Source organism: Astatotilapia calliptera, chromosome 4 (assembly GCF_900246225.1).
Source record: "Astatotilapia calliptera chromosome 4, fAstCal1.2, whole genome shotgun sequence".
In the NCBI taxonomy this organism is placed as follows: Eukaryota; Metazoa; Chordata; class Actinopteri; order Cichliformes; family Cichlidae; genus Astatotilapia; species Astatotilapia calliptera.
Genome location: NC_039305.1, coordinates 4,085,691 through 4,112,872, shown reverse-complemented (window position 1 = coordinate 4,112,872; position 27,182 = coordinate 4,085,691). Strand labels below are relative to the sequence as shown.

At 40.7% G+C, this 27,182-nt stretch overlaps 1 protein-coding gene across 2 annotated transcripts; it reads left to right on the top strand.

The window, feature by feature from the left end:
- Positions 1-962: 962 nt before the first annotated feature.
- Positions 963-20,929, top strand: unm_sa1261 (un-named sa1261). 2 transcript variants are annotated; one of them, XM_026164054.1, is made up of 4 exons: positions 967-1,136; positions 13,842-14,069; positions 18,190-18,392; positions 19,841-20,929. In XM_026164054.1, exons 2-4 carry the CDS (start codon positions 13,898-13,900, stop codon positions 20,660-20,662), a joined length of 1,197 nt encoding a protein of 398 aa, XP_026019839.1. In that variant the 5' UTR covers positions 967-1,136; positions 13,842-13,897; the 3' UTR covers positions 20,663-20,929. The 2 variants fall into 2 exon arrangements, with proteins under 2 accessions (XP_026019840.1, XP_026019839.1); XM_026164055.1 differs by lacking the exon at positions 13,842-14,069 and having other exon boundaries at positions 963-1,136.
- The last annotated feature ends 6,253 nt before the right edge of the window (positions 20,930-27,182 follow it).

Below are 27,182 nucleotides of genomic sequence, written 5' to 3'. Positions count from 1 at the left end.
GTAGAAGCCTGAGCACTCCTCACTACCCTGTACAGCATACACTACGTTGTTAAGTTTGTTTTTGCGAGTTTTGTATTGGGGATGAACCAGTTTTTGTCTGATACACACACAGGCTGGGTCTGAAGTAGACTGGGATGTCGTGTTTGAAGAAGACTCTCCTGAGTTTCTCTGATAAACCACTACATAAGGGATGACAACATTGTTCCGTTTGTCCTTCTGATTCTCCCTAGTTAGTGTCTGATCTTATTTTCTGTGCATTTTCATGATTAGGGCCACTCCGCTTAAAAATCTGGGACTCTCCACCAATTTCTCCCGGAACTGAAGAAGCTTCTTGGACAAGAGGTGAAATGTCTTCAAGAAACTTAAAGAGGTCCAGATGCCTTTCTCCTCAAACTACAATGACCTGGATGACTGACAATAGGATGGATAGTTTGTTTTTATGCTAAAAGTTCGGTATGTAGCACACAAAATTGCAATAAATATATTTTTTTAGTTTTAAAAATATTTTAAAATTACATTTAAAAAAATATAGCTTAAACATGCACTATAAAATGTCTGAACTTTTTTGTGCTACCCACCATATGTATTTTATTTATAGCCTATAGCACATTTCATTAACAGAAGTTGACCCAAGTGTTTTAGAGACAGGCACATTCCAGGTCTCCAAAAAAACAGTTTCAAAATAGATGAAAAGCTGAAATGTTGTTTTATTCTATTAACTAATTATTATGGAAAATACAAATCTCACTGATTTAGTGGTCTGTAAAAAGTGCCTTTATAGGTTAAACGTATTGATAATGGTATCGGCGATTTATACAAAAATTTGCAGTATTGTAAACCACTACTGTTGACAGTTTTACATCTGAATTTTAATTCGGTCTAACGTGTAAATTCCTGCAATCCGGGAAGGCGTCACTGACGCTCTGTGCTCTGATTGGAGGTCAGAGGCGGTGGGCGGGGCCGCCGGCCGAGTGCGGAGACAATAGAGAGGGGCTCGGGAGACACACCACGGCGGATGCACGGTGACAGACAGCAGCCGGTCCCCGCAGAGCCTTCACTCCCAGCCGGTCTCCTGAGTCGCTGAAGGATCCGAACGTTGTCTGAATGGACTGACAGCTTCCAGCACTTTGTCAACGGTAGGAGAAGATTTCGTTTTTCTCCCAGTAAAACCAGTTAACAGCTTACGAAACGCTGCTCGGTGTGTCTTTTCAAGCATCTAAAGCTCAGATTCAGCTTGAAAGTGATGCCTCACTGCTCTGAGGCAAAAGCACAATACTCCACGGCTGTTGTGTGTCTATGCACGGGCACTATATTGGGCTTTGCACTCTGAAAACAATGTATTCTAAATATACAGCTGTAAATCTAAAACAAAGTTCACCCAACCTGAGCAGAACAATAGAGCTGCTGTGAAGCTATTGTCTCAGAGCTACAATCTCTGGTATTGACTTTCCTCCCTCTACATTTACAGAGCAGATTTCTCGCCACAGACATGCTCATGTGCTGCACGCTGTCATGGATATAATGCATGCACGCTTTGTGTCTGCAGATCACATCCATAGTTGATCTCTTTGTGCTGCAGTTTTTATGTCTGAGTGTCTGTAAACAGTGTTACTGACTCCAGATCTGCATCAGGGATACAGACATGGGGATTTATGGTGTTAATGGAAGGTGATTAATCATCAGACGTGGTTCTGGTTCTGACATTTTAGATTTTTTTTTTCATGCAAAAATTGGACAGGCTTGCTAAACCCTAAGAATTCAGCATCTCAGATGACAAAGGTTCACCAGTGTGTTGACTTTGATGCTGATGCTTATCGGTATTTTCGCGCAAAGTTTATTTTTTGTCTGCATCCTCCCTGCTGAGGGCTCCTTCATCGCCTCGCTCTGGCTCCCATAAATCCATCGAGTTTAGAGGAATCTGAAACTTTGTGGGATTAATAGCCACGTCTTGTTACTAGTAGTGGATATATAATTGGCTGCAGCTCAACACGAGACGCCAAACTGCTTAAAAAATAATTTACGCCTACTTTCACAAGCATAGCCTCAATCATATGTCCAAATATAAACAAAGGGACACTTTTGGTGACGCTGATTTTACCTGTAAAACTCTAGCGTGCTGCTAACTCAAGCTGATTGGTCGCTTAAAGGTTTACAGGACACGCTCCCTCACCTTTTGCAAACGAAACACTGAAGCGGCTGGCTGGCACTTGGAGATGATTGAAATGGAAGTGGCGGTGATTCGTGGTGCTGTCGCAGAAAGGAATTTTGCGACAATCGAATCCCTAAAATTGTCTCTTTTGTCTCAGCTTCTTCTGTCCGAAGCACGATGAAAGCCCCCTGTGGAACCTGAAGTCCAGAGCGCAGGAGTTCTTGAGTGCCAGTTCCACACCTTCATCCACTCATGGGCTACAAGCTGCTTCTTTCATGTCGCTTTTAGCTTCTCAGATGACAGGATTTCTTCTTTCTGGTTTTGTTTGTATGTTTGTACAGACAAACACAAACACAACCAACACCCTTATTCAGGGCGTTATTAAACCTCTTATGGGTATTGATAAAACTATTTAAGGTTTCATTGACAAAGTAGCCCCACGTGAATGAGCTTTGAGTGTTTGTGTTGTTACAACAAGGACTTTAAAACATGGATGTAGTCACTGCCATAGATTTTTGGACTTCACACTTATTTGGAGCCAGAATATTGAGATAAGAGTGCAGAGTGCATACATCAGCTAAACCTGGTGAGCTTTCATAGCAAACTACAAACATAAACCTGAGCGCTAGCATTCAGACACAGATGGTGAATAAAACACTAGATTTTCTTTTCACAGAAGCTGCAGCATAAACTTCCTGGATGGCCTGCACCACACAGCCCATAATATTTTATTTCACAGAAATATTTGTTAGTTCAGCCCTGCAGAGGAGACGTGAAAATAAAACCATGCACATCTCCTCGGCAGGCAGGAGGAAGACGGTTAGAGAATGTGAGCTTAAATCAGACAAAGAGTGTACCGCTGCCTTCTGTTGCGTGGGGATCGCAGCAGCCGAAATGCTTTGGCAGTAAAGGAGAGCGCCCAGTGATGCGCTGCTGAGCGCGCAGGGACAAAGCCTCAGTGTTCGCAGGCGATGTAGGTCGAGCCGGTTAAAGCCGGCTGCTTTGATGTGCTGCACAGCTCCGTGAGCGCCGTGGGAGCGGACGGCCGAGCCTCGCCGGAGGCCGCTGCACAAGAGGACGCTGAACTCCAGCGCCGTGACGGCTGGCGTGATGCAGTCTGACTTCTGCAAACATTTCCAGAGGGACGAGCTGCTCACGGGGCAGAAGTAATCTCTCCGGTTTTGTTGCTTCTCAGTGAGCAGATTTAAAGAACAACAGTTCACACGTTAACATTAGATCAGTGGCGGTGAGCTGAATGACTGAGGATGGAGCTGAAAGGCCAACAACAACCAGCACAGAGAGGGGAAGAGTCAGCACTTTCCAGGGCTGATAAAGGGATAAGTCCGAGGGAGGATGAAAACTCTTTAGCTTTAGTAATATTTCTGTATGATTTCAAACTGATCTCACCCATACTTTTTGTGGCATCACTGAAGTAGACATCTGGTCTTTACTGATGTCTGAAGGTGCCGAGGATGTAGTTTGTACATCTTTCAGTCAGTAGGTACTCGTCTTCCAAATGACTCTTTACTCGTTGTGTAAAATGTAGCAGACCTGGACATGTGCAATTGTTATGAGATGATCAGTGCTGTTTGGAGTTTTAGCCAAGAGGCAAGAAAATCTGCAGTTTCACTAGCAACCACTTGAGGCTTCTCTAAAAGTGAGTCAATCCCCACAGACCCCACGTAAATGTCCAAAATCATCCATGTTCTAATGTCAACGAGCAAAGAGCAAAATGCAGAGTCCAGAACCCAATTAGTGATAACCACAGTGGTTACATCTGTCTTTTATAAATAGTGTGTGGTTTTAGCTCATAGCTGTCAGGTGTGGGTCTTTATATTATTCCTTTTGTCATAACCAAAAGCCAAAAATCTAAAAGCTGAAACGATTATTTCAGGATTTTATATACAACAAAAGAAATGTAGTAAATCCTCAGATTAGAGAAACTGAAACCAGGTGATAAGTTGACATTTTTAGAAGCAGTGTCATTTATTAGTTATGTAAGTGGTTGGTCATCTTTTCAGTAATTATAATCTGTATTAGGGCAGGGCAATATGGCCAAAAACATTTATCACGATATATATTTGAAAATTTGCGATAACTATATAACTGACGATATAATGCATGTGAGACTCCACAACTTTAAACTTAAAAGAGCTTATACACACACAATACGGTAACATTATGTTGAAGCACAGTACGTATCACTCCGCGAGGCTACAGTAGATGTAATGCTCCGACAATCCATCAAGCTGTGCGGCTTCGTAGCTTAGCAAAGTCGTACTGAAACATTTTTTTGACAGATTTTTAAGCGCCGCGTACCAAATTAAATCGGTTCGGTAATAACGGCGGCCCGCTAGCATGCTCTACCAAAAAATGTGCTTTGGTGTGTATCTGACGGACGAAAGCCAAACCAGTTCGACTGAAGTTGCAACATTTTTACAAACAAATTCTGGATCATCCGTTTCATTCAACGATCCACTTTCGCCCTTCTCATTCTCCGTCGTCGCCATGCTCTTTCTGCCATGTGCGCATGAAAACAAAGGCACTGCGCATGCGCGTTTTACCCATATTCTATCGCGATATTTGATTTTCTTATCATTGCCTAACATTATATCGATATTACCGTGAACGGTATCTATATAGTAGCAAGAACCCACTGTACACACGGTTTTTGCCATGCCCACAGGGCTCGTTTGCTGTGCTTATGTATTCAAAAAATTTATGTATCATGTTATTCTTTATATCTTCAATATAGAGTCAGATGGCAAAAATGTCTTTTTACAAATGAAATTTGTTCCTAGATTTGTGTTAGAGGAAATCTTGACACGTTGTGATGGGTATTTTTGTTTGAGCTGCAGATAACCTGACAATCACTTCCTTATTTAAATAATCAGTTATTGTCGCGTTAAAAATGTTTTTATGAAGTGTTGTTCATCATCTGCCCTGGTGAGATCTTCTCTGGGTGGAATAGGTGATAATGAAACTGTCATTCTTCTGCTCTAAAAAGAAGAATTGAGATTTTTAAAAGCTGTGACATTCACAGTGTCTCACAGCAATAATTCATGTTTATCTTTTGTTACCAAAAGCCCAAACTCCCAGATTACTCCGTTTACAGTCATACCTGACAGAAGCAAGTCGACATGCTTAGCGTGAACCATCAAATGTATGGCATTTGTTCCTAAAATAGTCAATTTATGGCAATAAAAAGCTTACAGGTTGTGAACTGAGAGGAAGGGTCATCAGTAATGGCAAAAAGTCACCATTTTCTTACACTGATTGGCTGTTTTCTTTTAGTTGATTGATTGGACCTGTCGGTTCACAGAGTTCAGTGGACTCAGCTAGACAGACAATGACTGATGACCAACAGCAACCAGAAGACATTTCAGCCCATTAGAGCTCAAACTGAAGCTTTTTTGTAGCATTAATAAAATATACGGTAAACACAAGAAAAGCCCAAGGCTGCTGCTAATGATTGCTTGCGTTATTGATCACTGTAAAGACTTTAGTTATTCTGTCTGTTGAGAAAAGGCTCAAGGAGACGGCCTAAAATGTATTTTTAAAAATAAATTTTTTGGTCACCCCAAACATACTTTGGTCACTGTGAAATAGCTATAGGCAGTGGCAGAAAAACTAAACTGTTGTTGTTGTTTTTCAAAATGGCACATTATTAATCACCTTCTCCTTAAGTGAAGCCATTATTCTCTTTATGGAAAGCTTTTTATGCCTATTTTAAGTACATTAGCTCAGACAGTTAAGCTGCCAGACTGTCGCATCTCAAATCCCACGTGTTTCGTCTGGTCCTGGATTCTGAACATTGCAAGACCGAGGTTATTATCAGTCATTCTGTCAGGGTTCATGCTCTCTGCTGTAAATACCAAACATTTCGTTTTGAGAACTTGAGTTTGTCTTCAGATTGTCTTCTATTTTTTTGTCTTTAAAGTGGAACAAGGTCCTCCATTAAAAAGGCTTGTAAAGCTTTACTCAGAACACATAATAAGAGCTTTGACACCTTAAAAAGCAGATAATTTGGTATTTTTGTGCTTGATCTCTCTCCAAACAAAGAATAAAACTATAAAAATACTGACACATGCTATTCCTCAACCTCCTAGTAGATGCACCTATCGTATAAATGTGAAAATCTGTGGTGATGTTTAAAAAGAAATTGACCTTTTAGTAGCTGCATCTACGGTATGAATGTTGAAATCCTGCATGATCTGGGTCCCGAGTTATCACATTGACAAACTTGGGTGTTCACGCTGCCTGAAAGATATGTCAAGGACTTTAGAACTGGGCACTTTCAGTGTAGTCACACTAGTTAGCGATTAGAAGTCAGCCATTGCTAAATTCTCATAGAGAACTGGCAAAACAATGTGAGAGATATGGATATTCATCAGAAACAACCAAAATAAAGAAAATACACCTCTAAACCTATTTAGAAATCTTTGAAAAGAGAACGCCTGGCGTCAGATGGAGGCAGGCAGATGGAGGTGTGCTGTTGAGACTGTTACCAAGTCATCACCAAAGAATCCACCAGGGATGGGCTTCGCCAATCACTAATTAACCAACCAGTCATCCAACTTTATTATAGGCCTCTGTAGCATCAGTTATATCGGAAGTGGAGGATATCTCGTTACTGAACGAAAAGTTAACTGAAAGCTTTTTAAAAAATTCAGCGAGACTTTACTTTATCACTTAGTTGTGGTTATTTGTTTGTCATAGGCTAACAAACAATCAGATCAAGTATTTTTCCAAAGTATTTTTTTTTCTTGTTTCTTAATATTTTTTTTTTTAAATGTCTACCTTTTTCCCCCCCCAATAAGATTCCAAGATTAATTCCACCAGATGGTTGTGAGTAACAAACCATCTGCTGCGACATATTAATAAGCTACATGATGGTATTGCTCTTCTTTAATTTAACAACAGATTTAATTTCTTCCTGTCACCATATTATTGGCTAAATAGACCTGCTCATTGGTGCTTCCATCAGATCTTTTTCTTCTTCCATGTTCTAATCCACTTTTTAAAAACTCATGGTGGGATTTAGATTGGGATTATTTTATGAATTGTTACTTTGACAGCAGTCAGAATCCTTCACATGCTCTCCAGATAGGATTAAAGTCACTGACTGTAGCAGGAAATATTAAAATCCCCCTCTAGCATAAATCCCATACACTTTAATGCTCCACTTAGGCAAAGAGTATTTTAGAGATGAAGGCTAACATCAAACCTGTAACATACCCACTGCGCTAAGTGGGTTTATGTTCTGTACTTGTAACTGCTTTATTTAGCATGTTAGCATGCTAACATTTATTGATATAACGTGCACATGGGGCTGATGTGAGTCTTAATAGAACTGCAGGCTTTTTCTTCAATAGATTAGAATTATTCAAACTTCCAAAAACGGAATAGTTTGTACAACGAAGTTTAGAAGAATAAGACAAATCTTTATTTATTCATTTATTACATTTACTATAGTAGTGCAGTTCAAAGGCCCTGAGTAATAGTGAACGATAACATTTGGAGAAAGTCTTACAAAACTGAGAAATTATCACCAAAAGTTCTTGGTTTATGTTCTCAACTTCAGAGTTGGAGGAGTAACCAACAGGTATTTATCCACTTGTGTTGGAGTGACATAAATTTCAGCACCACAGGGGGAGCACAAGGTGGACATCGATAGTCCTGACAGTTTTTGGCACTCAATGACACCTCACCTCCAACCGACCGTGGCAGATGGCCGCCCCTCCCTGTTCCTGGTTCTGCCAGACGTTTCTTCCTGTTAAAAGGGAGTTTGTCCTTGCCACTTTCGCCAAAGTCCTTGTCTCATAGGGCTTAGTCTGATTGTTGGGGTTTCTCTGTGTTATTCTAGGGTCTTTACCATCGGTGTAACTTTGTGTTGAACATTGGGGGGGGTCAAGATGTCTGTCTAAATAAATAAACAAATCTAGCTAAATTCCCAAATGATTAAACATGCAACTATTTTGCTGGTAATACCTGAAATGAGTAAAGAAAATCAACAGCCTATATATGCAAGATAATTCATAATTTTATTGGGGGGGTTATTTTGGTTGAGTCGGATAATTGGGGGGGGTCATAACCCCCCTGGAAATTACGCCTCTGGTCTTTACCTTACAATATTTAGCACCTTGAGACAACTGTTGTTGTTATTTGGTGCTAGATAAAGAAAACTGAATTACATTGAACGTTGCAGACTTATAAAAACGAATCTCTGCTCAGATAAACATATAAATTGTACTAGTGGAGCTCAAAGTAAAGCAAAAACCAAAAACCTAAGAGGTCCTAAAGGTTAATAACTGTAGATATGTGTAGCGGTGCGCTTTCAAAAAAATGTTCTTGCTCTTTTGAGTGTACTGGGTACAAAAAGAAAACCACTGTGGTGGTTTATGTTATAATTGTTAGTAAATACCTTGAAATCTTTAAATGTATAAGACATAAAAGATTCTTCAGACTGTGAAGGAGGTCATCTAAAGCTCAGGAGTCTTTTCAAGTGTTTGGCCTGTTCGTTTAGTGTGTTTGAGCACAAATGTTAACCTTATGTGAACAGTCAGCAGCTCAGCAAAGGCGTTAGGATTCATCCTACAGACATCCTGGATATGTGCACCAAATTTCATTCCAGCCCATCAATAGCTGGAGAAATCTGGAGAAAGTCATGATGCTGCTGTTTCACCAGACGTTCACGAAGCAGACATCAGTTCTTCTTTTGTCTTTTATGTCCAAATCATCCTTGAATAGGTCATTTTTTTTCCCCTCTTGTTTTTGGAAACTCTCTGAGGTATGAAAGATTTTTGTCGGGAGGAAGGCATAGAGTAAGATGGCAGCCTTTGTTCATAAATATTTTTTCAGCCTGGTGACGCATTGATTTCACATTACAAATGATTAATTGGGTGCCGATGTTTTGCAAGTCGATGCTGGCCTGAACACACACGAGGTGGCAGAGGCTGTTTTTCCTGCGGCACCGGGAGACCATTACTCAGCACTTCTGTCGAGTTTGTCAGGTTTACTCATCGTCACAGCGGCAATACTATTCTTCTTGTAAGTGATCAGTGGTCTCCTCGGATTACTCTTTAGATTACACCTTAGAAAACACAGAAGGAAGCTTCTGACTTTGTCTTTGGCTCAGGTTTTGTGGATCTTTGAGTTCAGGAACAAATCCTAAAACGAAGAAGAAATTTCAGCTTTAAATCTGTCCCTATGCAAACTAAATGTACCTATGGACTCAAACATCAACCATGTGTCCCAGTTAAAACTCTGGCACTCTCTACAAGCTCCAGCATTCCCAGCATTGAAACCAGACCCTTCAATAAATGTAGTCGGTTTGTTTTACTGTGAACGAGACATTATTAGAAACAAGAGTGTGACATTTTGGCAGTCCAAGAGAAGCTCGAGTTCTGCAGGGAACCGCTAGAAACACAAAGCATCGTCAGGCTGTAGCCATGGCAGCTGTGCCACCTTGCTGCTGCTGTTGCTGCAGGAAAATCAAAGGTCATTAAAACTCACAGCTTTCTGACTCTGTGCCACTCCAGCTTTCCATCAACAGGCGCTCTCACCGTTGGACTGCACCCACCTGCCAAGCGGCGCAAAAGACAGGTAACCTTATCAGGGCATAACAGACGTAAAGCAGACTGGTTGAATTCCAGCCGGGCTTTGTTTACCGACTGAAAGAATGATGGGAAGGCGGTCTCGCGCCGCTCATCAGAGACAGACATGGCTCCTTGATGCCCTTGGGGGAGCAGTTACCCCTTAGACTTAGCGGGAGCGCCGGGAGCTGCAGCTAAAAAACGTTACACCTAATTAGCGGTGGTTGTGACTCCTTTCATCTCCGGGCTGTTTGATAGGACTTCAGTGTGAGAGCACGTGAGGAAGTGTTCACGCCCGGATAGCAGGAAGACACCGAGGGTGAAACATAATTAATGCATATATGTCAAAGTTGCTATGGTTAGGTAAACGTAACGATAGAAAGTAAATGGATGGTGAGTTCTCTGCTTGATCTGACAACAAAATGCGTCTTTTGTAGAAGACCAGCATTCATATTTGGTCATTTGGTGACATCATTCGACTTGTTGTTGCCAGGTTTTAGTTTTCTAAATTCTCACAAAGTTTCTAGGAAATCAGCAGACCTGAATTAATGAATCATTGAGCCCAGAAATCAAGTACATGATTTAATTAACATGATTTTTTTTTCTTCTTAAATTTTAGTGGGCTAATTTTTAGTGAAAATACAAAGGAGGTGACTTTAATGTTTATTGCTAGTATTGCTCCCATGAGCAGTACTAGCTAACAGTATAATGGAGGATTATGGATAATAGAGTCCAGTAATCTAAAGTCAAGACAAAGTCCAGAAAAGGACAAAAACTAACAGTATAAAGCATAGATAAGAGCAGTTTTCCCAAAAATTAGGAGATTACTGTGGTGGGTTTTTGTTGTTTTGGTTCTTTTGTCTGATGCAAGCTTGTACATGGAGTACTTGTTATTTAAAATAATGATTTGGTTTCACATAATAGCAGCAGTGTCAGTAATAACAATGGTTTTCTGGGCTCCTTTAATGCTCCAAATGAAAGTCTGAAACAGAACAGGTGTGTGGAAAAAACATTTACTGTCCTTTAACAAAAGGTCTCTGCAGTGTCTCTTTGTGCTGTGAAAATGTGTTTGACACACGAACAAAGAAGGGAGGCGCAAAGTGCTCCTCCTGGCATTATTTGATCATCCTGAAAGCAGAGGTGAGATGCTTCGTTCTCTTTGTGCATCTGGTCTCGTGTTCATTTACTGGGCCCTCGCTCTGACCCTGTGAACTGTACTGCTGGCTGAGCAGAAAAACTGTGCAAGAAAACGGCCATTATTTTGAAAAGGGCTCGAATTTTAATTAAAAATCTACCTACGTATCTAGCATGTAAAATTGAGATGCCCGAGTGTGTCTGTTTGCAGCTCTAAACACTCTCTGGCTGTCTCATCCTTTCTGTGCTTTATTGACCTTGTCAGAGGGATGCTGAGAGGACCGGTGATAGACAGCCAGTTGGCTCCTTTGGGTTCAGCTGAGTCCTCATTTTTATCAGCTTGTCGTACTTTAATGCTCAGCACATACTGTTTATTTCGAGGGCCATTTCCATCCTCCGCTGTCACTCCAACACAGCCGAGCTCACGGCTTCCTTTCACTGTTTTTTAACGCAGTGTTTTCAGCATGTCAGGGTTTCAGTTTTGAACATGTCAGTCCTGCTTTATTTAGCAGTAACAGAGGTTCTGAAGAAACAACAAGCACAGTTAAATACTACATTTTGTTCAAAGCACAGCCAGACTTATACTGTTAGCTTAAAAATTCAAGATATTCATCACTGATGTCAGTTTGAGTTTTTCTGTGTGTAACAGATTGATGCATTACTGAGATTTGGAGGCAAAGACATAAAACATAGTTGTGTAAGATGTAAGTAGGCTATGAGACTAAATTCACACCAAAAGTAAAATGTTGCTGTAACAATACTGTTTGATAATAAATTTCATACAGTTGGAAAGCCTGTTTATTTCCCCTTGAACGGTGCCGCATATGTACCCACAGCTGCTGCTCAACCCACAGTCATGGGTTGAGCAGCAGAGTTGAGTATGTGGGTTGAGCCCATGGAAAAACTTGCCAAAAATCGTGTTCTGTTCTCAACTCTTGTTCGGTGTCGTTTATATGATTGGACAATTGAAAGCTGAAGAAACGAGACACGTTACATGAAAAGTTCTATTCATGTAACAAACAACTCGGTGGAACGTGGAAGAACCAGACTCACCTACAAACACTCAACGTTTACGCTGAGCGGTCAGTGCAAACCGGAAACGGAGACCTTCAAAGGCTCAACTTTCAAAGTAAGTTGCGCCTTTTGAGTCATGCTCACAGGATGACTTTTACTTTGAAGGTAAATGGTCTGTTTTTACAGTTTCACTACCACTTGGTGAGCAGTTGCAGACAAGTCGGCGTCTTTCAAAAATGAACAGAAAAAAAAATATGACATTAAATTCTCAGAAAAACATTTTTTCCTGTGGGTTGTTGTTGTGGTTTTTTGTTTTTTTTTTTGTTTGTTTTTTGTTTGTTTGTTTTTTTCCACAATAAAAACCACCCTGTGAAGCAGCAGGAAGTGTTGGGTTAATAAAGGCTGTTGTTTAATCCAGCTTGAGTACACTGCAAACACTGAAGCTGAGATCAGTGACATTAAAAAAAAATAAACGTCCCGGTTCACGTGCTGCATTTGTTTCAGTAAAGTAAATCTGCATTAATAGGCTTTTATTTACTCAAATCACAGTTTTACTCTCACTGTGTTTTTTCCAAGCGGACCATACTCTGTTGTTGTTTGGGTTCATTGTTTTCACACGCGTTACTTGAGTTTCTCGTACACATTTCCCCATCGTGCACACTCACACTGTAGATGGGAGCCAAGTGGGGACAGATGGACCCGAAACACAGGATGTGGCTAGCATCCCGTCTCCTTCAACACTTTCTCATCCCTGTTAATGAGACATGGTGCAATTCTGCTGGGCCATCAGGGCTGTGAAGTCTCCGCATTCATCCAGAGATCTGAAGTGTTGCTTGGCTCCCCTCGGCAGCAGAAGGAGCCGGAAGGCGAGACAGATTTGCTGAGTGAATGGCAGCAGGCGTGACGGAGAAGAAACACGTCAGTTCGGAATTAGACGTTCGTTAATGTGGAAAGATCGTTAATCAGCTGCAGAGGATCAGCCCTACAAATAGTAACACTTCTCTGCTCTCAGGGATGGACTCGTTCAATTAATTTTCTTCATTTTCTTTCATCAGTCAGCATCAGGACGTTGTGCCGGGGTTATATCGCCTATCTCACCCAAAGCTATTCAACTTGGATGTCTTTGCACAAGGTTAACAAAAAAGTTTGCTGCTCGGCGACTGAAGTTCTAGTTTTATTTAACACAAATAGAATAAAGTAGAAACAGAACTTCGGTGCAGGGAGATTTTCTGTTTTAACCTTGTGGCTGTAGTAATGACACGTGGTGCTTTTTCCATTATCAGTATTATCTATACAAAGCTAGTTATGTAAGAGTTAAAACCCTTTATAATCTAAAGCAAATGTCCTAAAATATTATTAGAGAACCAGATAATTAGATCATTTTTTTTAAACAAACACTTGGCAACTAAGAACTACCTTTTAACAGGAAGGAGAGACATCTATATCATCTATATAAACATTTTAATCTTGCAAGGATGCTAATTTACCTTCATTTCCCAAACTTGCATCATTTTGTGTCTTTTGTATACTGAATGTAATACAACGTGAATTTGTGTCTGATGCATTATTTGTGCCAATTTTAGTTTCTGTTTAGACTTTGAAGGTAACTGAGCTGTGTGAATAACGAACCTCTGTCTGCATCTGCATATATTAAATGGGCTTTGATAGAAAAATTCCCACCTTTTGTTCTTCGATTATGCTCTCTTTATTGCTATGAGGAGCTGTGATCTTAGAAACTATATTTTCTCAAAGTAAGAACACAGTGTAAAGATTACATAACGGTTCACTGGCCTGGACTCAAAGCGTTTTCACTTTCCCTTTGATACCAGTACAGTACACACATGCAGTACAAGATATGCTTTGCAAAGCAGTGGTGTATAGTTTAGGAATGCAGCCATGGGTGGATAAGTTCCCTCACAGTAAACCTCGTCTTCCTTCCTGCTCTCCAGGAAAATCCATCTCCAGACCAGCCCTCGGCCCCCCTTGCCCCGTCCCTTTAACCAATATGAACTCCTTGCCTCATGGCTCCCGTGCCTCCATCGACATCCTGGAGGAGCTCCAGCTGATTGCTGCACAGAATCTGGAAAAACTGGACATCAACAAGTACTATGAGATCATCCGTGAGCTGGGAAAGGGCACCTATGGAAAGGTGGACCTGGTCATCCACAAAATCAGAGGTATTAACTGTGGCTGCTACTGTAAAGAACAAAAAATTGTATTAATATCTACAGAACAAACCAAAATAAACAACTGGTTGATGCAAGTTTACCACATTTCAAACAAGACAAACATAAAATCCTGGTGGCCATAAATTTTAAAGAAATCACTTTAAATATAATTTCGACTAATAAATGTTTCTGTTTTTTTTTTTATTTTTTTTTTATATATTAAGTAAATTTTTGCATTCTTACCATAAAACACGACCATATTGGTAGTAACAGTGAAATATGGAAGAACAGGTTGTTGGGGGGGGGGTTCCTGTCAACAGACTCTAAATGGCAAAGTATCTGAATTTTTATTTATTTTGTTTTCCAAAATACAAATTGCATAGAGCACAAGGAAAAGCTTTTAAATGGTGTACCCATGTTGGTACTCTGGGCAGCTGCCTGTAGTGATCAAGTAACTCAGTGTCATTTTAAAACAAATCCATTTACAATAATTTTTAAGACAAATTAATAATGTAAAGGTTTTTGTTTGTTTTTGTTTGTTTTCTTGCTCTTGGGGTTAATAGTCAGTTGTACTTGCATTTATTAACTTCTTGGTATTTTTGTCTAAATTTTATTGAACAAAAATACCAAAAGCTTTTCAATAAATAAAAATAACAAAACAGTAAATGGAATATATTTGAATTTCCTAATTCAAATGGCTTTTTAGTTTGGGATCTGCATTAGCATTAACTTCATGATGTAGCGTCAATTAAATAAATTATCATTAGTTTCATTGGCTAGCTAGCTGTAGCTAATAAATGCCATGATGGTTGTTTTTAGCCAGAAAGATGGCTATGATCTTTTTTCCATGTAAGTAAATTTCCTCCTTTTTTTTTCACATCTGTTTCATCCTCATCTTGCATAAGAGGAAAAATGAACCAGAAGGTAAAGCCCATGAAGACAGTTTTCTTTTTGAAATTCAGATCCATCGCTTCTTCTGGGGAGAGGAGATTTTCTGAGAAATTCATTTGCCCACAAAATAAGCAGATCTGCAGGGTTGCACTTGCAGGAAATGAGATGTTGTCCTCATTTGTGGCCCTGTTTTGTGACTCAGAGTAATAACACAGTCTAATATGAAAGCAGCTCTCGAGTCAGATGACGGCGTGTTTGTGAAGGTAAAGTACTTCTGCTCACGACTGAAGTGTTTACTTTCAAAAAAGCCAAATTGGAGGTACTGGAGGTCGCTTTCTTGCAGGGATTTTTAGCCCAGGTCGAGATCCAAACTGCCTCAATTCACCACTTAACTGACTGAAAATCTGTTTAACCTTTTCACATTAAAATCCAAATTGTTGCCCATCTGTTCTCAGCCTCTTAATAGTCTTTTTTTTTTTTTTTTTTTTTTTTATGGAGTCACAAAGCCTCTGCTTCACTGCCTATTTCAAGTAGCAGCAGACTCTTGGAGTGACAAATGGTGACCTTTTCAAGCCATTTGAGGTGTGCCGTTAATGGATTTATAAAAAATGTTATATACCTTTTGGTTTCATAATTTGGTAGTGAACCGCCAGCTTCTTCCCAGAGCCGTTAATAAGTGTAGCTTAAATTATCTGACCTTCAGTGTGGAGCAGAAAATCAGGCTACCTGTGGAAATGGATGGACTGAAGGTATAACATTTAACCTTTTTACTTTCTTTTTTTAAATGAACAAACTCAAGTGTTTCATCCCCAGATGTTTCTGCGACATGTGTAGAACTTGCGAGTTTTTTTTATCCCTTTAGCGACATTTTAAGCAGTCACATGCAGTCTGAAATGCATTTTGTATTTCGAAGTTAAAACTCAATTAAAACCTTAAAAGGTTGTTTTCACAATATCTTATTAATTCAATTCAAATGTCTGTTTCTCTTTGTCATCCTTTTTGATGAATTTGAAATTTGAGTATGTCAATCATTGTTTTTATTTTTCTGTATTTCGTATGTATAAGTACTGATGGTGTAAATGAATCTGTGATATGTCAAAGCTTGTTAATTTAATCTTATCACAATAGCAAAGTTCTGACAGTTTACCGAAGTGGATCGTTAAAAATTTTATTCATTTATTCTTTTTTTTGTTCTTTATTTTATTTTTTTAGATCAAACTTTGAGCAGTTAAAGTCAAATGAGATAAAAATACGGTAACACGGCCAATCAGAGTAGAAGTGGTTGGTTTCAGTGAAAGGATGAAGTGATGGCTGCACAAGTATAAAATAAATAAGGATTATTTTGAACTGGATGTATCTGGAAATGTGTAACTGATGCCAGTTATGAATTATTTACTTATAATTTTAATCACAGTTAAATAACATTAGACATAATAGTCTAATAAAGTCTTAAAAAATGTTTTTCTATCAGTGGTTTGAGATTTGAATAATATGGCAAATTCTATTAACATTATTTTCTATGTATTATTATAATATTTATTTTCAAAAATGTGCTAGCTATATTGGACTGACTCACTTACATAGATTGAATAGTAAAGTATGTAAGCAGAGATTCAAAATGAGAAGGTATATTTCAGTGTGATAGTGACAAACTAGAAACTTAGATTAGGTTATAGAACATCTGTTTTTTAAATCGCCAGTTGCCAAAACAATAGGTTTATATTTACATGAGCAGTATATTTACCTGATGATGAGTTTGTTGTTATGTAAAACTGTAAGTAAGTCACGGTTTCAGAGGAAAACAACCCCAACATCTTTGATGTTTTGTTCAGGGACTCGATTGTTCAGTGGGGTAGATTTATTTCGCCCTAAATATAGGTTATATTTAGTTTCTGCTCTAAAACTCTCAGTCGTAGCTCAACAGGAATCAGCCGAGTCTCCCTGAACAGATGTTGTTTATTTTTGCAGCTTAGCCATCAGGATCTTTTACAAAGCAACTAAATTCCCATATAAACATGATGAAATTCCTGCAGACGACCTGCTGTTGTTGGAATCGGTGCAAATCAGACATGTTGGCGCTGCACAGCCAGGAAGCTGCATTTATTATACTTCAGTCCTGTAGTAATGTTACTAGACAACCTGCTGGTTATTGGGTTTGGTGTTCACTGCAATTAAACATCTGCAAACCCATTTAAAGTGAAATAAAAAGGGTATTTTTTTTTTTAAAGTCTAGTAACATTTTCTCTTATCAAAGTAATGAAATAATACACTGCAAACAAGAACACATTTTTATGTTTAAGCTAGCACTTTATCATATTTAACTGCTGTTTGAGTTCTTATCAATTCATTTACTTCCTTCAAATGCATCAGGATAGGTTGGCAGAGTAAAAGGATGGACGGTGCTTGTGAAAGACCTCCAGTGGACATCTTTGTAAATATGACTCTTTAAATTATTTTAGATATGATGGAAAGACCTTTGAGAGAATGAACATTTTCTCAAATAGCTGTTTCATGGATCATGACAATCTCACGAACTGTGGTTAGATTCTGTTGATCTTTTCTGTACAGTCTGTGGTGGCACAAAGTGTTGCTACCAAGAATACCTTTTAATTTATTTCTTTTTAAACCGTGTCACCGACTAACAGAAAATCCCCCTCGACCTTTCTAAAGTGGCTGGATGCTGTAAGAAGCACAAAGCACTTTAGGAGAGCTGATCCGGTGGTATTGGAGAAGTCTCTGCTGACACGCTGCCTGTTGGAGGGGAAATTATAAGCAGACATGGCAGCCGTCCAGGTTATTGTCTGGGGGGTTTTCCCCTCAGCGTTCAGATTATCAGATTAGTCCTGGGAATTCATGTCCCCTCGGTGCTTCTCTTGTTCTCGGCCACTGAGCGGAGGTGAGGCGGCTGAAGACAACGTGCTGTCGTGCAAGTTTTACATTACATTTCCATCTGTAAACGACGCTTTCTGCAAAACTTTAAACATGAAAGCAGCGTCATCCTGCTCACACAGTGCAAATATAACTACTGCAGCAGAGGATTTTAAATACTTAAAGCATAAATCATCAGGATTTGACTCTGTCGAGATTTTAATTATTCATCAAATTGTTTTAATTAAGTTTCTTGGAAGCAATTAGACAGCTGTGAAATAAATCCCTAAACACTTTAATGGGGTGCAAAAGAACAAGAAAGGAGGAGTGAGACTGGAGGTTATGTAACCGGTCCTGTCCTCGTTTTCAGGCACGAAAATGGCGCTAAAGTTTCTGAAGAAAAAGACCACCAAGCTGAAGAGCTTCCTGAGAGAGTACAGCATCTCCCTCTACCTGTCGCCCTGCCCGTTCATCATCAACATGTACGGGATCGCCTTCGAAACCGACGACTACTACATCTTTGCTCAGGAGTACGCGCAGGCGGGAGATCTGTTTGACATCATCCCTCCACAGGTGAGAGCTTAGCCATTCCTGTAGTTTAACAAATAAGCTGCTCCAAATCCTAAGGAGCCAGGTCAGGCGTTTCAGACATGTCCGACTGGGAGGAGATGCCGGGCAGACCCAAGTTGTATTGAGAACACCTCAATATTCCCCTGGAAGAGTGAGAAGCACAGCAGGGGTGGCCGACTGCTGCCGACACGATCCAGACCTGGATAAGAAATCTGAGTGGATGGATGGTTTCTATATTTGATGTAGGTTTATTCAAATAATCCAGATGATTATCCCTTAATCCTCCTTGAAACTGAAAAGCCCCAGCTGCATACGTGCTGCAAATTACACATTGGCATTCAGTCCCGACAGCGCTCGGGGTCCTCTTTTTGTGCCAAAACACGAAAATTCACGGACTAAAATGTAAAGCATTATTAAAATAAAAGGCCGTCAGAGAGAAATATTTTATGTGTTTGCTAAAGAGGTTTTTATAGTGCCAAGACCTAAATGAGACTACCTTAAAAAGACATTCTGTAAATTCCCGTCTGTAGTTAACGAACCTTACACCCTGCAAACAGAATCCAGTGAATCCATCAGTATGAATTTATGTCCAGAATATCTGTTTTGTATTGAAAACTGATGGTAAAAACTGGCCCGTCTGTACTTTATGCTGGTCTATTGTGTCCCGGGAAATGGTGTAAAAGATGTAGATGCCGTGACGTCACGTTTTGCCTCGAAATGAGTGTTCTTGTCGTCAGCAGCCAGCACTCTGCTTCCTGTTTACACTGGCCAAACATGAGCCCAGTGTAAAAGGTCACTATGATGAGCATTTACATAGATGTGTTTGTATAAAGGGAGATTATATCTAAAACTGTGTTAAAGAGCTTTTACCACAGTTAATGGGGATTTAATCTAACGTGACCTACTGTTAATATAGTAGATCGCAGGAAGTGCAGATGTTATCTTGAGGGGAAAAGGAAACGCAAGCACCACCTTTATTGTGTCATCTACAACTGGTTTCATGTTTTTCTATGAGTTATGTAATGTTCAGTTCCCAAAACACAATGTGGGCAGCTTCTCAGGATGCATGGCGCCGGTAAGAAAGTGGTAAGTATGGGGCAGGGATAGCTCAGTAGGTAAAGTGGTCGCCCCATGATCGGAAGGTCGGCGGTTCGAATCCACTTAACGGCTACCCTGAGGTACCCCTGAGCAAGGTACCGTCCCTACACACTGCTCCCTGGGCGCCTGCTTAGTGGGCTGCCCACTGCTTCACTGAGTGAATGGGTCAAATGCAGAGAAAAACAAGTAATTTCCCCATGGGGATCAATAAAGTATCCATTATTATTATTATTATTATTATTATTGTTTGTTAAAGCAAGATTCAGATCCTCTGAACTTTGTCCCATTTATATGGACCTAAACTTCAGTTTCATGTACACGACCTTCTCCTACTCCTCTTGTTCTCTGTTCAGGTGGGACTTCCTGAGGCGGTGGCGAAGCGCTGCGTGCACCAGGTAGCCATTGCTCTTGACTACCTGCACTGCAAGAAGCTGGTGCATCGTGACATCAAACCCGAGAACGTCCTCATTTTTGACCGAGAGTGCAGAAAGGTTAAGCTGTCAGACTTCGGCATGACACGACGCGCCGGATCACCAGTGAAGCGCGTGAGCGGAACCATCCCGTACACGGCACCAGAGCTGTGCGACACTTCCCGACATGAGGGGTTCTGCGTGGATTACAGCACAGACGTGTGGGCATTCGGGGTGCTGCTCTTCTGCATGCTGACAGGAAACTTCCCCTGGGAGAAGGCCATGCCCAATGATGCCTTCTACGAGGAGTTTGTCCGCTGGCAACGCCGTCGGACCGCCGCCGTGCCGTCGCAGTGGCGCCGCTTCACCGATGAAGCCTTGCGAATGTTTCGTAGGCTCCTTTCCATCGAGCAGGATCGCCGCTGCTCTGTCAAAGAAGTCTTCAGTTACTTCAACCAGTGCTGGATGCTGGATACCGAGAACGGGAACTGTAATGGCAGCAGCGGGGCTTTGGCGAGTAGCGCGCCTCCTCTGGACATCAGCTCATCGTCATCAGAAGAGGACGTACTCGTGGACAGACTGAAGCAACAGAGCCTGTCGCCTGCCTGCGTGGCGGCAAAGGGAGGGATCATGATGGACACCCAGTACTCCTCCATGTCCACCAACAGCTCGCCGTCCTCCACCGGCAGCTACGAGCGAGTCAACAGAGAGAACAACGAAAGAGGGCGCATCCTGGTGACCACGCCCATTGAGATCTGCGTGTAGAGACGGCGCAGCGCTGCCTTCGTGCTACCTGCTCACGCGTGTGTGCTGACGAAAAAGATTTCTCCGAGCGGGAGAAAGAGGTGCGGCGAGCGATGTTTGGCATCGGGAAACGAACGACAGTCTGACGTATGTTGTAGCTTTGTCGTGGATTTGCTCATTTCTGATGAAGATGAACTCTGAGGAAATGACCCGCGACACTCACACAGCTGTAGCTTCCTGTGTGTGGTTTCAGTTACAGGATTAAAAAAAAAAAAAAAACCAAGAAAAGCTGAGGACAGGAAAACAAAGAAAAGCAAACATAATCCACAAGCAATAGGTTAAAAAAATAAATAAAGAAAAGAGAAACTGAAGAAGACGACGAACATGGTTTGTGTGTAACGAGACCGTGACTTTGTGTTTAACGTGCTAGTTATGTTCACATTTGGTAGATTTGTTCATGTAAAGCGTTTTTTATTTGAAGTTAATTTATTTATTTATGTCACATAAATTTATTTAGTATTTATTTTATCAAGTGGGACCACAGAGCTGAAGATTGTTTTGTTCTTTTTTTTTTTTTTCTTTTTTTTTCCCCTATGAGAAATAAAAAAATTAATTTTCAGCTACAACAAAAAGAAGAATTGTAGAAGCAGGTGGATTTTCCAGGCCAATGAAAACGTTCACCACAAGGTGGCAGTGTGGTGAATGTTTTTGCATTCTATTTCTGTTTTTTTTAATTATTATTATTTTGTATTTTGCTGAAAGACTCCTTCAAATCAAAAATTTTCTTGTCTCGAGTCCCCCCCCCCCCCCCCCCAACACAAATGAGCTAAGACTAGCTTAAATAACATTGAAATAGCTCGTGTTAGCAGGATGCTACACTGGCTTACTGCATCACTTTGTGGTTCAAAGTGGTATTACATTAAAGTACCGCCTTGTTTAAACAGTACAAAGACGGCTTGGACATTATGCCGTAGCTGTTTTTCTGTTCGTCCAATTCTTTTGGTTTTAATTTTAGAAGCTTTTAATGTGTTTCTACAAAATTACCTTAAAGTGGCCATGATGTTGTGACCGCTCATAGAATATTTAAGGTTTTGTTTTTGTTTGTTTTTTTGTTTTTGTTTTTTCCCCCATGTTTTCTCATGATTCCCAACAAGCTGTACAGTAGTCAACTTTAGCCTACCCCCATTATTTTGAAGTAATCTAAATGCACACTTTTTATGGTCTGTCAAAGATTATCTGCTAATATTATCAAATAACTACTAAAAAAAATTCAAAACAGTTTTTCTAGTTGCATGGTGCGAAAATGGAAAACTACCCTTTCATTGAACAGTTGGTTATTCTGCGATATGTTTGGACTGTTTTGGGGGGGGGGGGGGGGGGGGGATAAGATGTCACCAAAGCTGTTCAGGTAAAAGAGCAGATTTGGTATTTGGTGATACTATAAGTTGTCGTCTTTTTTTAGTATTGGTTTAATAAAAAAAAACAAACAAACAAACTGTAAACGCTGAAAATGTGACAGGAGACACAAAATGCTTCTTATACCCCTTTTTTCTTTTGTAAAGTATTGCATGGAGTAACGTTACTGTGGTGAAAATTTGCTAAAATAAAACTCTGAATTAAAAGACTTGTAATTATTAAATACATTTATAAAGAGTAATCAGCAGATCTTACCTGAGGCAAACTGATCCCAGCGAGAGGATAGACTAAGCTTTTTGAGACGTTACTGAAATGATTGAGCAGCTGGAAAAGGGGCCCCAGGTACCTTTTTGGAGCCAAACCTGGAAGGGGAACTTCTGGGTCAAGCCTTAGCCCATGGATCCACCAACCAATAGGGGACCCACTTTGCTTTATAACCAGACAGGCAGCCAAAGGCAAAAAAAAAAAAGGCTTGATAGAACCTACTTCCGATGTGTAGACTGGTCCGAGGAGTCTGGAACTTCCCATCTTTGGTAGGAAAGGAGCCCAAGCTAGTTCAGTAGATGGAGTGGTGCCAACTAGATATCACTGTTGGATAGAGAGCTCTATAATTGTCATAGGAGACAACACCACCTCAACAGCTCCTTTGGAAACAAGACTGTCCAATGCCTGGTTTTACTGGAGGTTTCTTCCCGTTTAACCTCCTAGGACCTGGTGTCCATATGTGTGGACGACACATTTTGGGTTGTCTCGACCAAAATACCAAATTTTGCTCTACAAGCGCCTGACATCCACTTACGAGGACATTATACTGCCACTGTTCCATCGAGATTTAAAACGAATGTCCTCATATGTGGATCTCATTTTTCTCTGAAACAAAAATCAGGTATATATTTAAAAAAAAAAAAAAATCAGATAATTCTTAGTTTTCACATTCATCAGGTCCCAATCAGCCCAAACGGCAAAGAGAAATTAAATCATGCCATGAAAGATTTTGGGTCTTAGGAGGTTAAAGGGAGTTTTTCCTTACCACTGTTGCCAAAGCGCTTGCTCATACAGGGCATCTGATTGTTTTATCTTTATTATTGTGGGGCCTTTACTTTGCAATATACATTTTCTGAAAACTGAATTGAAAAAGAGGGCTCTGCTCTGAGGTGTTTACAGATGGCTGAAACTACAACTAGCAGTAAAGTTACAATCAGAGACCACACTTATGCAATCACTGGTGACCAACAGTTGGCTACAACACAATGCAGGATGAGTGCATCACATTGATTTATGTGGACGTAAATTAATCAAAGCCCAGCTGCCCCACAGAACAAACTCCTTTCGGCTATTTCTGTCAGTGACCTTGACCTTACCCAGATCACAGGTTAAGGAAGGAACACTGACCAACTGGTCAAGCGACCAGTTCACCTCTTCACCACGAGTGTCTAGCACGTCCCTTTTCTCCCCAACATTGAGGGTTTAATCCCAGACTCTGATTTACCAATGACAGCAGGAAGTCTTTCTGTGTTTTAATGTGATGTCTGTGGTTTTTTATTCAGCAGATGAAACCTTGTGCAGTGATTCCAGCTCATACTCTCCCCTCTCTGATCATTAAAAAAATGAAAACTGTCAATCAGAGTTGGCGCTGGATTTTTCTCTGCTCGGCTTTGAAGCAGGGAACAACTGCAAGCTAGATACTGTCGTTTCATTTGATCAAACTGTGGCTGTATCAGCACATGCATTACTGCTTCAGTGGTTGAAAGCACACTACAGTGTTATTTTTAAGCCTTAGATCAAGCTTTGCTATAAGTCGGTCACATAGTTATGCCCCAATTAACTCATAACGCCCTGCGAAGCTGTAAAAGCACTGAGCCATGTTTGAGGCTTGGCTGTAATGAGCAGTGACTGCCTTCAAAAACTGGCTAAAGAAAGAATTACATAACCCTCCTACCTCTCATACAGTGTTATCCATACATCAACCACAGAGCTACAACAACCTACAGAGGCTTAAACCTAAAGCAGCTGAGCAGGACATTTAAACTGACGCATTTTACAGGCTGATGAGAACGAGCAGGGTGAAGCGAGCCTTTCTGATGCCAGTCCGATAAAACAATCTGCCTGAATACAAAGGAGACGGGAAGCTGAGCTGGAAAGCTAATCATTAGGCATGTGCAGCATAGTAATTACAGCAGAGGCCTGCACTTACTGATCTCAGTTTCTCCCACCAGCGCGTTTACATATTCCGCAACGCCAGTGAGGCGTTTGCTTGTTTAGTTTTATCAAGAAACAAAAAGTAAAATACCCGAGGACTGGAGGTCACGAGGGTTACGCCGCTGCCTTTGATCTGCCTTTGTAGTTTGGACCTCAGGCCTTTTGTAAAAGTTCAGAAAACAAAGATTTTATTACAGTTTCTCATATCATCCACGACACATTCATGGAATCCATCCTTTTCTCAGATCTCTGAACACAAAACCTTTTATAGCAGAAAACCTCACAAGCTTGCCAAACAGCTTCATCTGCTCAACATCAAACAAAGGTTTCAAATCTAGAAAGCAAGCACTCGAAATAACGCCACTGAGCATTTCACATGTCGAAATATTTAAATGGTGTATATATAGCAGCTGGTTCAGTTTAGCGTAGTGGTAAGCCTACACGCCTTTGAAGCGGGAGTTGTAAGTTTGATTCCCAGCTGGGACATCTGTATCCTGTGAGGGTGCTGGGCTGGAAGACTTGGTAGTAAGCCCTAAATGCGATCGTGATATCGGCTATGGACGGCTATGTGCGAAGATGAAGCCCAAGCGGGGCTCTTGCTAGAACCTCAAGCTCTTTATTCACAAACCAGGTGAAAACAAGTGGCAGGAAATTAATAACCAATTGTAGCTCAGGAAGTAAAGCATGGAGGATAGTTTGATTTGATTTCCAACACCGGATGCAGACAGATGTTGCACACACTCCTCAGAGTAGTTGAGGAAAAATGTGGGCAGAGTTTTTGTAGTATTTAGAACATTTGTCCCAGACCCAGCATTTGGAATTGTAGATGAAATTAAGGCACCACCTTCATCAATTACCCTAAAAAACCCCAAAGGATTTGATTTAAATGTCTCTCTTAATGCTTATTCTTTTTAAAGTAAATGTTTATGGGCTTTTGTTGCTTCTATGTTCTGCTGATGTGCTCCTACATTACGTAACAAAGCGTTGCTCCGAGCGTCGTTCACGTCTTTGGTTCGTCTCGGTGTCAGCAGCAGTTTGTGCTGAGCTGCAGAGACGAGAGGAGGGCTGTGCTCAGCCCTAAGACAAGAGATCCGCTCGAGCAAAGCGTGGCTTGTCCTGAGGCAGGAAGTGAAGAGACGGACTGAAGAGGAGGAGTAAAAGACAGTTTGTGTAAGATTAAAGAGGCAAATGTTGGGCTGCTGTGTCCTTATAATTTGGTTTAAAATGACATTTTTACATTAAAAACCCCAACAAAGCATTGGGGTTTAAAAAATTCTTATCCATTTGTTACTTTTCTGACTCTGACCTTGTCCTTTTGTTGGAAGGATCTTAATATGGAAAAGTTCAACAAGCAAGTCATCGAAAGATCAAAATGAACCAATGAAAATGCAAAGGAAATGTTTCATTTTTAGCTCATGTGATGATCACAGCTGTGACTAAAGGTTTAGTTACCATTTCTTTCACTGGAACATCCAAACAGTCCAACTGAAGTTCAACGTTCGGCTTTCTCAGACCATCTAAAGGAGATGGGGGTCTACGCGCCTGGATGCAGCTTCTGCAGGCATACTAACAGTGTCTTCTGATTAAATGCTGAAAATTTCCATTTTCTCATATTCAAATGACCTCAAACAGCACAGCTGCACATGCAAAAATAACGCCATCGCTATGCCACTACCGCCGCCACCGTCTCCAACAGCCAGGCTTTTTGAGCAGGTGAGACCAGCAGCCCGATGATGATGATGTGACGAAGCAGAGGTGTAAGAAACTCCCAAATATAGAAGCCATCTCTGTGACACGAAGGCTATTTCTATCCAAATGAGTCAAACGGAGCTTCAGATATAAACTGTTGAACATAAGCGATGCAGCAGCTTGCGGCCCACATGTCCTCTACCACCAGGGAACAACTCTGAGACGATCGGTGCAGGTCTATAAAAATCAAAGCCTTACCTGATTTAAGTTTGGCCCGGCTCACCTTCAGGGTCACCTTCTCAGGCCTTACTGGACATTTTTAGATCATTCCCTGGAAGTCCTGTTCAGAAAGCTTTCAATGGTAAACATCAACACATTTGGTTGAAACTGAAGAAGCTGACATGGCTTTCATGTGGAGGATCATCTCTGGTAATGAGAGCCCCATCTTCAGCTACAATTGAGTTGGTTTGAGCAGCTTTGAAGCCAGATTTGAGTCCGTTTGAGTTTATCTTCTTCCCGAAAATGAAAATCAAGCCCATCGCAAGTTAACTAGTGATGACAACGGGGCTTCTGAGACATCTAAAATAGCAGCCACGCTAAGAAACCACAAACAGAGGCCACCAGATTTGACCCAGCCTTACGATTTGGTTATCTGGCGTCACTTTAACATCTGGAGTCAGACTAAGCAGTCATAGAAAGGTGGTTATTATCTTGACAAGCAGAGTGTGTTCACATGAAAGCAACCGCGCCAGCAGCATCTGACTAATCAGACACATGGACAGGTAGCAGCAGAGCCACTGATCAGCACTTCAGACTGTGTGTAAAAACTAGTCCTGCCTTCACACTAACGCCCACAAAGAAAAAGAAAGATGTTACAATAAAGAAGTTAACATTACTGAAATTAAACTCACGTCTTACTTATTGGTTACAAATACTTTGAAGACTTGGAGTGAAATAATCTCCTACGATCGTCTTCTATTAAAGAGAGTTTGTTTCTGATCGTTAAACTTCAGATACCAGCAGCAGGATGTTTTCAGTTGTTTATCAGCAGAAAGACTTAAAGTCTGAGAATAAAACTCTTCAGATGTTTTTTTGCCGAACTCACTACCTGCCCTGCAGCATCAACCATTTTGCTCCTGTGTGGGAGCAGGAATGAAATTTCGGCATGAACAACATTAATAAACTTGGCGAAGCTCAAAATCATTCGTGCATTTCCAGTTCAAAACACAGACGAGGC

Bases quoted from the DNA above. Each gene is read 5' to 3' on its own strand.
- unm_sa1261 (XM_026164054.1), top strand. From the start codon at position 13,898: ATGAACTCCTTGCCTCATGGCTCCCGTGCCTCCATCGACATCCTGGAG. The intron at 14,070-18,189 runs GTATTAACTGTG...CCTCGTTTTCAG, and splicing joins GGTCATCCACAAAATCAGAG to GCACGAAAATGGCGCTAAAG. The intron at 18,393-19,840 runs GTGAGAGCTTAG...TTCTCTGTTCAG, and splicing joins TTGACATCATCCCTCCACAG to GTGGGACTTCCTGAGGCGGT.